The sequence below is a fragment of the Leucoraja erinacea genome, chromosome 3 (assembly GCF_028641065.1).
Source record: "Leucoraja erinacea ecotype New England chromosome 3, Leri_hhj_1, whole genome shotgun sequence".
NCBI lineage: Eukaryota > Metazoa > Chordata > Chondrichthyes > Rajiformes > Rajidae > Leucoraja > Leucoraja erinaceus.
In genome coordinates, this window is record NC_073379.1 from 629,610 (window position 1) to 645,027 (window position 15,418).

Genomic DNA, 15,418 nt, shown 5'->3' on the forward strand with positions numbered 1-15,418 from the left:
AGTACACGTGCCAAGAATGAACCTAAACCTTATAGTAACAGAGACATCCCTTCTGTTCTCTACACCCATCCTTGCTCCAGAATGTCTCCAGTTCCGATGAAGAGTCTTTGACCTGAGACCCTGACTCTTGTTTCTCTGCTTGTTCTATTGATTTATCTTTTATTTTTGAACAAGGATTTGAAATGCTCTGGTATTTGGTTCAAGGAGGAGCAGTTGCTATCTTCAATGTTTGCTTGGCAACCTATTGAAGGAGATAATTAGTTAACTAACAATTAGATTAATTACAGCATTTCAGCACTTCATTTATATCCAATTAATTGCCATTATCCCTAACCCCGTCCTTTACTGCAATGGTAGCTAGCCCTCTTCTTTTGTGAAGGTACTCACAAAGTATTCATTTGGTACTTTAGTCCTGTCTGCTGCCTCCACAAGGATTCTTTTATTAGCCCCAGCCTGATTTTAATTACTGTTACTCTGCTTTGTCTTTCCATATGATTATCGCTGACCCCGGTCAGAATTATCTCAGAGCCATGTTTGCTGCACTGATCCCATATCCCTTGATTTATTTTATATCTAAAATAAATGAAAGATATCTGAGTATAGAAGTTGGGATGTAATGTTAAAATTGTACAAGGGATTGGTGAGGCCAATTCTGGAGTATGGTTTACAATTTCGGTCGCCCAATTATAGGAAGGATGTCAACAAAATAGAGAGAGTACAGAGGAGATTTACTAGAATGATGCCTGGGTTTCAGCAACTAAGTTACAGAGAAAGGTTGAACAAGTTAGGGCTTTATTCTTTGGAGCGCAGACGGGTTAAGGGGGGACGATAGAGGTCTTTAAAATGATGAGAGGGATAGACAGAGTTGATGTGGATAAGCTTTTCCCACTGAGAGTGGGGAAGATTCAAACAAGGGGACATGACTTGAGAATTAAGGGACAGAAGTTTAGGGGTAACATGAGGGGGAACTTCTTTACTCAGAGAGTGGTGGCTGTGTGGAATGAGCATCCAGTGAAGGTGGTGGAGGCAGGTTCTTTTTTATCATTTAAAAATAAATTGGATAGGTATATGGACGGGAAAGGTATGGAGGGTTATGGTCTGAATGCAGGTGTATGGGACTAGGGGAGAATACGTGTTCGGCACGGACTAGAAGCGTTGAGATGGCCTGTTTCCGTGCTGTAATTGTTATATGGTTATATGATTATATGGTCTTGAATATACACAGCAACCGAGCCTCCAGAGCCCTCTTGGGTAGAGATCCTAACATTCACTCCTCTCTGGATCAAGAAATCGCAGCCAGGGGAAACATCAATTGTGTATCTGTCATCAAGTCCATAAGAATTTTGTATATTTCAATGAGATCAATGTGGTTTCACTAAACTCAACAACGTCTGCTTATAGACAAAGATTATTCCATATTTTCCTCAACATTGTTATTTTTCACATCAGACAGAGCCTCCCTACCTATAGCCTCATTATATTTCCTACACTGTGTGGTCCAATCCTGGTAATCAAAGTGAGGTCTGTTAAGTGTCGGAAAAAACTGCAGATGCTGGTTTAAACCCCAGATAGACACAAAATACTCGAGGAACTCAGCAGGACAGGCAGCATCTCTGGAGAGAAGAAATGGGTGACGTTTCGGGTCAAGAGCTGAAGAAGGGTCTCGACTCAAAACGTCACCCTTTCCTTCTCTCCAGAGATGTTGCCTGTACTGCTGAGTTACTCCAGCATTTAGTGTCTATCTGTTGGTTAACATGGGCACACAATCAGCTCTTGTTTTTGGGATGCCAGCCTTGGATGAATGGGTATCAAATGGTCTTTATGTCAAAATGTTATGCATTCCAATTTCCCTCTAGAAATCTCACCTTATAACTGATGCTGATAAAACTATTGTTACCAGGCAAATGTCTTTTTTCGTTCCCTAGAATAAATGAATGGTCTGTATCGTCACTATATTTGTTATTTATTGAACTTTTTTTTTTTCTCTCTTCCCCCGTTATGTACTATAGAAACATAGAAAATAGGTGCAGGAGGAGGCCATTCGGCCCTTCGAGTCAGCACCGCATTCATTGTGATCATGGCTGATCGTCCCCTATCAATAATCTGTGCCTGCCTTCTCCCCATATCCCTTGACTCCACTAGCCCCTAGAGCTCTATCTAACTCTCTCTTAAATCCATCCAGTGACTTGACCTCCACTGCCCTCTGTGACAGGGAATTCCATAAATTCACAACCCTCTGGGTGAAAAAGTGTTTTCTCGCCTCAGTCTTAAATGATCGCCCCTTTATTCTAAGACTGTGGCCCCTGGTTCTGGACTCACCCAACATTGGGAACATTTTTCCTGCATCTAACTTGTCCAGTCCAGAACATGTTTACATATTCACGTATTCTGTCGTGCTGCAGCAAGTAAGATTTTCATTGTCCCATCCGGGACATATGACAATAAAACACCCTTGACTTGACGACTCTTGGTCTATCACCTGAATGCAGAGTAGATGCCATCATTCCAAAAAGCCTAGTATCCTGGACAAAGTTTCCTGGTATTCCGTACCTGGAATTAACGGGACCAAGATGCTTTTTTGATCTCTTTTCCATAGTCACACCAGTGGCCTTTCTAAAGTTAGACACAAAGTGCTGGTGTAACTCAATGGGTCAGGCAGCATCTCTGGAAAAAAAAGGATTAGGTGACGTTTCGGGTCGAGACCCTTCTTCAGACAGGTGAGAATGTGGAGTTGAGGGAACTATTAGATTAGCCTTGATCTTACTGAACGGTGGTACAGACCAACAACTCCTGCTAAACATAGAACAGCAGAGTGCAGAAACATGCCCTTCTGCCCACAATGTCTGACGTTTCGGGTCGAGGCCATTCTTCAGAAGATTCTCAACCCGAAACGGCACCAGATTCCTTTTCTCCAGAGATGCTGCCTGACCCATTGAGTTACTCCAGCATTTTGTGTCTATCTTCAGTGTAAACTAGCATCTGCAGTTCCTTCCCACTCATCTTTCTAACGTTGTCTTTCAAAACCTGTGTGACTTGAAGACTACCATATCAATGCATGCCTAATGAAAAGGCAGGGGAGTGGAGCCACCCATGATGACAAGTTAAGTCATAAAGGGATACATGCTACATAGAGTCATAGTCATACAGCGTGGAAACAGGCCCTTTGGCCCAACTTGCCCACACCGACCAACATGTCACAGCTACTCTAGTCCCACCTGCCTGCATTTGGCCCATATCCCTCTAAACCAGTCATAGCCATGTACCTGTCTAATTGTTTCTTAAACCTTGGGATAGTCCCAGCCTCAACTACCTCCTTTGGCAACTCATTCCATACACCCACACCCGTATCTGAACGACACCTCCTCCATTCTTCAAGAAAATATATATTTGTTTAATGAAAAATAAAATTATAGAAGGACGTATTATCTCAAGCAAGGATATGCCAAATACCTGTTGAGAAAAATGCTGCTGACATCATCATGACTTATAGGGGGCTTTTTTGAACTGGCAGCCATCCTCAGGGGACGCAGGAAGCAATTGACCAAGACGTACAGTTGCTGCACATATTCGGACTCTGCTTCCACCATGTTGAAGACTATTTGGTTCCTTTTCCTCATGCTCTCTGCGTGGGGCGAGCAGATGTAATCCTGAACAATTGTCTTCCATTTCCTTCTGCACAGCCAGCCCCTCATGAAACTCTGAACCTGTAGACAACGACAAGAAAGAAACAAAACTGAAGGTTGCTGAAGTATTTGTTAACCAGCGCACAACTGAGAGGGAGAGATAGGATTGATGGCGGAGTAGATGATGGGCCATGGATTGACTATGGCATAGAAAATAGGAGTAGGCTTGATCGGGCACCGCCATTCATGGATCATCTATCGCTTATGAACTTTTCTGACTAAGAAGAAGCATAGAAAATAGGTAACTTGGTTTCGGGTCGGGGGGGTACTCTCTCTATTTTGACCCTTACGAATGTTGCCTGGGTTTCACAACGCCATTCATTGTGTTATCATCTTATAGGGGGGACCTGATAGAGGTCTTTAAAATATGAGAGGGAACTTTTAAACCTAGGGAATACTCAGAACTGACTTTCTCTAGGGACAGATGAGGGGGACTTCACAAAATGCTGGAGTGGAATGACTCAGTGGCGAGACAGGCAGCATCTCTGGATAGAAATGGAATGGGTGATGTTTCGGGTCGAGAAAAAAATTTGTTTGGACTGTCGAGACCGTGCTGAGTATAGGGAAGAGGGAAAGGAGAGATGTGGAAGGGTAAGGTGTGATAGATGCGTGTATTTTCTCTGGCAGAACAGACTGGTATGGTAGCTTTATTTCACAGTGACTAATTATACATTTGCAACATCCTTGACTGGTGCCTGGCACTGCAACAAACCTGGCATCATACTATTTTTGTCTCTCAAAACACAAACTGAGGAAATGATCAAATCCCTTCAAAATTGGCACTTTTCCTAACGACTCCTTTCAATGCAAAAACAACGGCATCAGAAAATCTCAAAGATTGACTTTGTAAATAACCACAGTGTTAAAGTAACAAAACCACCTTTGCTGCATTTTCCTCACTGTATAAATGCTATCAAAAATAAACAAACACAACTTGGAAACAGGGAACAGTTAACAATCAAATCCTTTTGTTTATTTTTTGATACAACAGAGCAAACTTTATCAAAACACTGAAGTCACAAAATTGTACTGATATAAGTGGAGGCCATTCAGCCCATCAAATCTCTGCAGGCTCATAGCAGACTGATTCAATCAATCTCTTTTAAGTCAAATCAAGTTGTCACATTTATTTATATAGCACATTTAAAAAACAACTCTCGTTAGCAAAAGTGCTTTACATTTGTTATAAGAATAGCACAACAAAACAAACTACATACATATATACATATAGCCCTCGCTCAGAGGACGTCAGAAAAGGCTTGGGAGAATAGATAAGTCTTGACTTAAAAGAGTAGATGGAGGAGGCAGTTCTGATGGGAAAGGGGATGCTGTTCCACAGTCTAGGGGCTGCAACCGCAAAGGAGCGGTCGCCCCTGAGCTTATGCCTAGACCGTGGACCTAGATCTTTCCTCTTCATTCTTTCTTCATTGTGTTTCAAATTATTTTCTCACATTTTCCTTTTTGGAAAATAAATCGTTCTATTTTCACCACCCCTACAGGGCAAAGAAATTCCAGGTCATGATTAATTGGAGCATAGATGTACCTATTGGCCAAATCTTTAAATCTGTATATGAGATAATGAGAGGCATATGTAGGGTAGAGAGTCAGAACTGCTTTCCTAGGTTGGAAATGTCTAAGGCTGGAGGGCATAGCTCTATGGTGAGAGGGGGAAAGTTAACGGAGATGTGCAGAGCAAGTTATTGTTACGCAGTGTGGTGGGAGCACATGGAAGTGCAGGCAATAGAAGGATGTGAGTCATGTACAGGCAAATGGGATCAGATTGGTCTTCATATGTGGCACAAACTTTGTGGGCCACATGGGCTGTTCTACGTTCTGACCTTAATCAGTCACCAAAGATCAGCTTCCATCTATTTCCTGGAGTTAAAACAGTCGTGACCTTGTGCACTCTGATTAAATCTTCTTTAAAAGAAGAAAAACTCAGTTTCTTCCAGCCAACATAGAAAATATCTCAACCAGTCTATTAAACATTTCTGCGCCATCTCTAAGACTGTTACATCCTCTTATGGTTAGCTGACCAAGCTTGGACACCAAACTCATGTTGTGGCCTAACCAATGTTTTCTACATATTCATTTAACGTTCATTTGTGAAGAAAGGCCATTGACCTCAAATACCCTTCTATCTTATCTTTCTATCTTATCTGATTTTAACCATCCGGCTAAGTATTTCTAGAAATTTCTATTTTATCACAATACAACTTTCCTACTTTTGTGTTCTAATCTCAGAATCCCTTATACTTTACTGACCACTCTCTCAACATCTCAGCCATTTTTGAAGGCTTTATTCACACCTACACAGAGAACCCTCTGTCCCAGCACATCGTTGGAATGTTCATCATTTAACGTCCTTCCTTTAACTACCAAAGAATATCACTTCACATCTCTCTATTAAATTCCATCTTTTACTTGTTTGCCCGCTCATCCAGCCAATTAATTACCATCCACGTACTGTTTTCCACACTGCCAAGTTTTTGTGTCACCCACATCTTAGGAAATTTTATCTTGTACACGATGTTTAAGTCATTAATGTATTAAAAGAAACAATGGTCCCAGCACTGAACCACATGAAACCCCTTGAATCCCATCTTCCAAGTTGAAAAAGACAATCATTTTACTCTGCCTTTATATTAAAGTCCTACTTAGTTCCCATTAATACCAGGAATTTCCTCTGTGGTTCATATGTTCATAAGTTCTAGGAGCAGAATAATGCCCCTGTCCCACATAGGAAACCTGAACGGAAACCTCTGGAGTCTTTGCGCCCCACCCAAGGTTTCCATGTGGTTCCCGGAGGTTTTTGTCAGTCTCCCTAATGGTCGAAAGTGGTTTCCGCTTCTTCTATGTTCCGGCGATTATTTCAAGAAATTCAAAACCGGCCGTGACTAAATGTAGGTTGCAGGTAGTGGAAGGTAAGACCTGCAACCTCCGCCAACCACCTTCAACTAGCATCGCAACCGGCTTCGACTAAAACATTACCGATTTTTAAAACGGCAACCTATTTTTAGTCGCGGCCGGTGTTTAATTTTTTGAAATAATCGCCGGAACATAGAAGAAGCGGAAACCACTTTCGACAATATTTGTATTTGTTTGCAATTGCAGAGGGAGGGGGCAAGGGCGGTACAGTTCCCAGTCTCAGCACCTGTCCAGGGGGGTGGCTGGAGAAGTCAGGACCAACGGGACACCGACCCCCAGGCCCACCAGGCCCACTGTAAGCACAGAGAACCCAGAGACCCACAGCCAGCAGCAACTCCAGCCCAGCCCCACTCCAACTCCAGAGGAACCAGCAGAGGCAGAAGCTGATGGTGTGCAAGGTACGTCTTGTTCTTGGGGTGGATGAGGCGGCGCAGCTCGGGCTGTGGGCGAACTGCCACTTGTCGCCGTAGCAGCCCATCGGGGAGCGGGTTCCTCTGGAGGAGATAGGGCCAACAATGAGTGGAGAAAGACAGAAACACCGACGTGCAAAGGAGACCTACAACAGTGCATGATCTCTCTCGCGTTATGGCAGGTGATTGTCGCCTGCCCGCTGTTCCTGACCCTAAAGCCTTGGGATCGTTGCCCTTCATGTTGGCATGGAGGGGGAGGGGGGTATTGTGCTGTTTGATCACCCCCTGCTATCCCAGGGACAGGGAGACACAGCGGCTTTTGAGACTGGTGGGCAATCACTTCCAAAGTGTCTGCCCACACAGTCAGTACGCCTCTCCTACACTTGTCTCCCGCACTAAGATCATCCCGCAGAGAATGATCCCAGCCTAACCCAAGAGCCATGTCACCCCAGACAGATTAATGACGCCCCCCCCCACCCCCCCCAACCTCTCTCCACCTCAACTCACGCCTGGGCACCAAAGCAGCTCAGGAGGCGAACCCTGAGCTCCGTCTCACAACAATCTGATGTGCACATCCGTCCACATTCAAAGATTTAATCTCCCGTCTCCCCACAGTGTTTAGACATGGCAGTAAATTCAATTAAAACCTGTGTGTTTCAAACAAATCATAAGTATAACTGCTCTGGCACTGGATGGTGCACATTTTCCCTTTGTAGGTCACATCAATAGATGCGGCCGCTCTGAATTATATCTTTAAAACAAAGCCACAGGATGGAGAGGTCTTCTTTAACACTGTTGCTCATTAAACACATAACACTGTTGCTTATTAAAACAAACCTTCAATCAGGATTGGCTCAAGAGTAACTCAGGAGACGAACTTGGAACATCGCAGAAATGACAAGTAAACGGCAAACTTGTCATACCCGTGGGAACTCAGTTAAACTCTTGATCATACACTTGCAATCTCGTACACAACCACGAGTCTTTCACTCGGGGTACCTCTTGTGTCAACTCGCAATGTGAGACTCAGCTTTAAGCAAAACACATTGTTGAATGGAACAATATGATAGAGATTTTAAAGATAGAGTCACTACAATTTTGTTGTGGACTAATGTACAAAAGCTTTGTGCTTTTGTTATTAAGCCTGAATTTCACTTTAAAGGGGCCAAGTTCAAGGATATGAACCTTTACTTATAACAATTCATTCCGGGGCATCGTGTAGATTTTATTAAAATATAATTTTAATACATGGAACAAAACTGATATATAAATTGATCCACTAGATTGAGTGATGGCCAATCCAGAGAAGAATTTAGGCATCTACCAGTATCACTCACATTTGTCAGGAAGAGCAAATGCTAATGGAAGTCTCTTATAATTCTAGAAAAGACGCAAGACAATAGACAATAGACAATAGGTCCAGGATTAGGCCATTCAGCCCATCGAGCCAGCACCGCCATTCAATGTGATCATGGCTGATCATCCCCAATCAGTACCCCGTTCCTGCCTTCTCCCCATATCCTCTGACTCCGCTATCTTTAAGAGCCCTATCTAACTCTCTCTTGAAAAAGCATCCAGAGAACCTGCCTCCACCGTCCCCTCTGAGGCAGAGAGAGGTTTTCCCGGAGTTTTTATCAATCACTGCTTTCCACTACCTGCAAAACCTGCAACCACCTGCAACCTCCTTCCACGGAGGAACCTTGGTGGGGCACAAAGTCTCCAGAAGGGTTTCCATGCTCTTCCACAGATTGGCAGCAAACGTAACCCCAATCTTAAGAAGGTGGAGAGGAGACATGTTTAAGACTCACCACTCTCTGTGAGAAAAAGAGTTTCCTCACGCCTCCGTTCTAAATGGCTTACTCCTTATGCCCCTGTCCCACTTAGGAAACCTGAATGGAAACCTTTGGAGACTTTGCGCCCCACCCAAGGTTTGCATGCGGTTCCCGGAGGTTTTTATCAGTCTCCCTACCTGCTTCCACTACCTGCAACCTCCGGCAACCACCTGCAACCTCCGGGAACTGCACGGAAACCTTGGGTGGGGCACAAAGTCTCCAGAAGTTTCCGATCAGTTTTCCTAAGTGGGACAGGGGCGTTTTTCTTAAACTGTGGTCCCTGGTTCTGGACTCCCCCAACATCGGGAACATGTTTCCTGCCTCTAGCGTGTCCATCTCTTAACAATCTTATATGTTTCAATGAGATCTCCTCTCATCCTTCTAAACTCCAGACTGTACAAGCCCAGCTGCTCCATTCTCTCAGCCCCACCATCCCAGGAATTAACCTTGTAAACCTACGCTGCACTCCCTCAATACCAAGAGTGTCCTTCCTCAAATTAGGGGACCAAAACTGCACACAATACTCCAGGTGTGGTCTCACTAGGGCTCTGTACAACTGCTGAAGGACCTCTTTGCTCCTATATTCGATTTCCCTTGTTATAAAGGCCACCATGCCATTCGCTTTCTTCACTGCCTGCTGTACCTGCATGCTTACTTTCATAGCCTGCTGTACAAAAGGGGAAATCCTTTAAAACCGAGATGAGAAGAACTTTTTTCCCCTCTGGAATCCTGCCATAGAGGGTAGTTGAGGCCACTTGGCCCCTTGTTTTCCCGGGATACTTGACGCCCATATTGAATAGTATGGCCTATCTGCTATTTTCTGTTTCCTGTTTTTGTACCTACCAAAGTGATGTACAAAACCTCACATCTGCCTTCCTGTTTTTTTGGAAAACCTCCACATTAAGCTTCATCTGCCATGCATCTGCCCACTCCCACTGCCCACTCCCACAACCTGTCCAAGTCACACTGCACTCTCATAGCATCCTCCTCACAGTTCACACTGCCACCCAGCTTTGTGTCATCTGCAAATTTGCTAATGTTACTTTGAATCCCTTCATCCAAATCATTGATGTATATTGTAAATAGCTGCGGTCCCAGCACCGAGCCTTGCGGTACCCCACTAGTCACTGCCTGCCATTCTGAAAGGGACCCCTTAACCCCTACTCTTTGTTTCCTGTCTGCCAACCACTTCTCTACCCATGTCAGCACTCTACCCCCAATATTATGTGCCCTAATTTTGCCCACTAATCTCCTATGTGGGACCTTATCAAATGCTTTCTGAAAGTCCAGGTACATTACATCCACTGGCTCTCCCTTGTCCATTTTCCTAGTTAAATCTTCAAAAAATTCCAGAAGATTAGTCAAGCATGATTTCCCCTTCGTAAATCCATGCTGACTCGGACCGATCCTGTTACTGCTATCCAAATGTTCGACTATCTCATCTTTTATAATTGAATCCAGCATCTTCCCCACCACCGATGTCAGGGTAACTGGTCTATAATTCCGTTTTCTCTCTCTCGCCTTTCTTTAAAAAGTGGGATAACATTAGCTTATCTCCAGTCCACAGGAACTGATCCTGAGTCTATAGAACATGAGATAGAACATGAACATGAGATACTCCAGCAAGGTGCTGGAGTATCTCAGCAGGTCAGACAGCATCTCTGGAGAACATAGATAAGTGACGTTTCTGGTTGCGACCCTTCTGAAGTAGGGCAGCACCGTGGCGCAGCGGTAGAGTTGCTGCCTTAAGGGCCTGTCCCACTTATGCGATTTTTTTCGGCAACTTGCCGGCACCCGTCATAGTCGCAGCAGGTCGCCGAAAAACATAATAATGTTGAAAATCCAGCAGTGACCAGAAAAAGGTACGACTCTTTGGGCGATTACTCACGACCATACAGGCGTCACCCCGCAACATGCGCACGGGGTGATTGTTGGTTGGCGCAGACTTGGTGGGCCGAAGGGCCTGTTTCTGCGCTGTATCTCTAAAGTCTAAAGAGTCCAAAGAAGGGTTCCAACCTGACACATCACCTATTTATGGTCTCCACAGATGCTGTCTTACCCGCTGAGTTACTCCAGCACAATGCGTCTTTTTTTGTACACCAGCATCTGCAGTTCCTTATGTTAACCCACTTTATTTCTATCGGAAGTAACCAAATTAGTTGCAACAAAAGTTGATTTTGCTGCAGACACAAAGATACATAGGGAAGTAAGTTGTGCAGAGAACATCAGGAGCATGCAATAAGATATAGTTAGGTTAAACGAGAGGGCACAGATCAGGAAAATTGAGCATAATGTGGGAAAGTATGTCCATTTTGGCAAGAGATGTTTGTTTTCAAAGTGTAATGTTTAAACATTGTGGAGCCCTGAGATGCAGAGGTATTTGGGGTCCAAGTGGATTCTGCACAAAAGGCTAGAATGCAGGAACAACAAACAAATACTGGGAAAGTTAAAGTAATGATGTCATTAATTGAAAGAGGAATAGGATACTCGTGTAGAGAGGTTGTGTTTCATTACATGGAGCAAAAGTGAAACCACATTGAAAGTATTGTGTACAATATTTGTTTCTGTATTTAAGGAAGTGTCTCAATGAGCTGTAGACAAGTGAGAGAAAGTTTACTAAGATGGAATTGTTGATTTGTCCTACGAGGAAAGATTAGGCACACCAGGCCTGGATATGCAATAGCTTAGAAAAATAAATGGTGACTTGATTGAAACATGCAAGATCCCGGCAGATCTTGACAGGGTGGATGTAGAGAGGATGTTTCCTCTTGAGAATCTAGAATTTGGGCCACGATTTAAAGAATAAGGGTTTAAAATTGTTTGGGTTTTTTTAACTCTCAAAAGCTGTAAATCTTAGAAACATTCTTCCCTAAAGAGTGATGCAAGTTGTGATTTTGATTACTTTTAAGGCAAAGTTAGATTTGTAGTAAGCAGGGGTTTGAACAAGAGAATTTTGTTTAAGAAGGAACTGCAGATGCTGGAAAATTGAAGGTACACAAAAATGCTGGACAAACTCCATTCAGTAAGATCGCTAATCTGATAGTTACTACATATTCCCACCTTCCCTTGTTCAAAGGTACACAAAAATGCTGGACAAACTCCGCGGGTGCAGCAGCATCTATGGAGCGAAGGAAATAGGCAACGTTTCGGGCCAAAACCCTTCTTCCGAAGAACCCGAAGGAGGGTTTCGGCCCGAAACGTTGCCTATTTCCTTCACTCCATAGATGCTGCTGCACCCGCTGTGTTTATCCAGCATTTTCGTGTACCTTTGAACAAGGGAAGGTGGGAATATGGAGTTGTAGTAACTATCAGATTAGCGATCTTACTGAATGGAGGTACAGACCAACTGCTGCGGCTAAACATAGGACATAGCGTAGAACCAGACCCTACTGTCCACAATCTCTGGGTCAAACACAATGCCACATTAAACTAGCCCTATCTGCCTGCGTATGATCCACATCCAACTATTCCCTGCAAATTCATGACTGCTTCCAATGCCTTCCCTGGTAACATATTGCAGGTACCTACCACTTTCTGCATAAAGAAAACATGCCTCCCAAATTTCCTTTAAACCTACCCCCTCTCACCTTAAAGCTATGCTCTCTAATATTTCTTAAAGCTATGTGCCCTCTAATATAAGTCTGAAGAAGGGTCTCGACCCAAAACATCGCCTATTCCTTTGCTCCATAGATGCTGCCTCACCCGTTGAGTTTCTCCAGCATTTTTGTCTACCTTTGATTTTTCCCAGCATCTGCAGTTTTTTCTTAAACCCTCTAATATTTGATATTTTCACCCTTTGCAAAAGACTTGACTATATACCGTATCTATATCTGTCATGATTTTATAAACTTCATTCAGGTCTCCCCTCAGCCTCCAGAGAAAACAATCCAAGTTTATCCAACCACTATTTACAACCATCTGGGCAGCATCCCGGTGAACTTCTTTTGGAGCCTCTCCAAAGCTTCTACCTCCTTTTATTTTACACAAAGGGTGGTGGGTGTCTGGAACGAGGTGCCAGAGGAGGTATTGTAGTTGAGGCAGGCACTCACAGCATTTAAGAAACAGTCAGACATGTACATGGATAGGACAGTACCGCACAGCAACAGGCACTTCTGCCCATTCCTTCCCTCCAGAGATGCTGCCTATCCCGCTGAGCTACTCCAGCATTTTGTGACTACCAATGGTACATGGATAGGGTAGGTTTAGAGGGATAGGGCCAAACACGGGCAGGTGTGACTAATGTGGATGGGGCATGTTGGTCGGCATGAGCAAGTTGGGCTGAAGGGCCTGTTTTCACGCTGTATGACTCTATGACTCTATAAATGTACAACTGTTAAAAGAAGAGAGGGAGAGCTCAGAGCATTGATGTTGTTTTAAATATTCAAGCTGACATCCTCTTCAATAATTGTGCTGGGCAGCCAGAGAAAGATAAAACTGAGATTGCCGCACATAACCTCATAAGTGATAGGAGAAGAATTAAACCAATCGGCCCATACAGTCTACTCCGCCTTTCAATATGATCTATCTCTCCTTATTTATTCCACTCACTGTCCCAGTAAATACCCGCACTAATCAAGAATCTGTTAAAACAAGAGAGGGAGAAGCTCGGAGCATTGAGCAGCATCTTTAAATATTCACCCGCTGACATTTTCTTCTTTGATTTTCCAGCATCTGCAGTTCCTTCTTAAACCCAAGAATCTATCCATCTCTGCCTTAGCGATAGACATTGCAGTCAGTGGAAGTAAAATGAGAGCAGTTTGTAGACACAGGCTGTGGTGGGTTTGTTGGTATTGTTTTGTATTGTACATATTATTCTTGTAATAATTAATTTAAATTATTTTTGGTTAAAAAAAAATCAAATATTTTTTTAAATCACAGGCCTAGGCCAGTCCCAGGGCGGGTGTAACTTTCTGTGCTTAAAGTAAAAATGCAATTTTTAACTTTTTCTTTTCAAAATTGCTGTACTGATGACCTGGCGTCCACGGCCAACACCACAGCTCTGGTCAAGAGAGCCCAGCAGCGACTTCACCCTCTCCGAAGACTACCTCTGATACCCGCACTAATCACCTACGAATTTATCTAAGGTACACAAAAATGCTGGAGAAACACTTCCGGTTCGGCAGCCTGCAAGGCTACGAAGCACCAACTGACAGGATAGTGCAGACCGCTGAGTTATTGGTGCTCCACACTCCCCTTTTTGTGTACATATACAGGAAGATTTTCCAGCATCTCCATCATCAAAGTTCCTTCTTACCCCCGCAAGACATCTATCCATCTCTCCCATCTTAGCGATACAGAAGCATTAGCTTGCAGGATGCTCCCAGTGGACAGGTAAACTGTTAAATGGACTTTGCCCCCTGTTTGTAGACCCACAGGCTGTGGTGCCACTGTTGGTATTGTTTTGTATTGTACATATTATTCTTGTAATAATTAATTAAAATTATTTTTGGTTAAAAAAAAATCAAATATTTTTTTAAATCACAGGCCTAGGCCAATCCCAGGGCGGGTGTAACTTTCTGTGCTTAAAGTAAAAATGCAATTTTTAACTTCTTCTTTTCAAAATTGCTGTACTTAAAATTTATATTTCAGGTTAAAATTCAGATTTGAGGTAAAATAAAGACATGAACCAAAGCAAGAGAGCACTGGAGAGAATCCGCGTATTAGGGTGAATGCCACTCGCCACATGGAGCGGGGCAGTGAGAGTGAGGAACTGAAGACAGGGAAATGGTTAAACAAGCTTTAAACTTTAAGTTCCATTCCAGCAAACCTTATCAAGTATAAGTATATCAAACACGCCTCAACTACAGATGTTTAAGAAAGAAATGCAGATGTTGGAAAAATCAAAGGTGGACACCTTTGTCTACCCTCAACTACAGATAGTTATTTTAAAGTATTTTTACAAGTACAAGGTGATTCTCTCAGTAGCATGGTTCTTTTTCCCTTTCATATTCTGTACCTGTAATATTTTAGTTTAGTTTATAAATATAGCGCAGATACAGGCCCGTTGGACCACCAAGTGCACACCGACCATCGATCCTTGCACACTTATACTATCCTACACACACTAGAGCCAATTTACAAAGCCAATTAACCAACAAACTTGTACGCCTTTGGAGTGTGGAGAACCCATGCGGTCACGGGAGAACGTACAAACTCCGTACCGACAGCACCCGTAGTCAGGATTGAACCAGGGCAATTCTAGCACTGCTCCATTGTGCTGCCTATCTTCTAGAGATTTTATGGATACATAAATGTAACAATTTATGAAGCAGATGTGTTCCTCGGGACAGTAGCAGGTTTTCATCCAAACGTAATAGCAGAAGTAAATCCCACCCAGTCCTTGTCGTGCTACTTTTCCATGCCTGTGTGGTCAACCTTAACAGTCTCTGTGTCAATTTGGGGTTGTTAAGAATAAGGATCGTCAGAATGCAGTGTTTAGACAGGTTGTCTATAGGACTAGGATTACATTTTAAAAGTTGAAGGAACATTTAGCCAAGTCTAACATCTGCAATGAATTTGGCTCATTATTTTACTGTAAGCGATAGGCATAGTCACGCACAAAGCA

At 43.3% G+C, this 15,418-nt stretch overlaps 1 protein-coding gene across 1 annotated transcript in view; it reads right to left on the reverse strand.

Annotated features, from left to right (window-relative positions):
- Nucleotides 1-15,418, reverse strand: part of rasgrf2b (Ras protein-specific guanine nucleotide-releasing factor 2b) — a 220,075-nt gene that overhangs the window by 137,234 nt on the left and 67,423 nt on the right. The window contains exon 5 of the mRNA XM_055631130.1: nt 3,451-3,704. Within this exon, the coding sequence (XP_055487105.1) occupies nt 3,451-3,704 (254 nt within the window). The remainder of the gene's footprint in view (nt 1-3,450; nt 3,705-15,418) is intronic.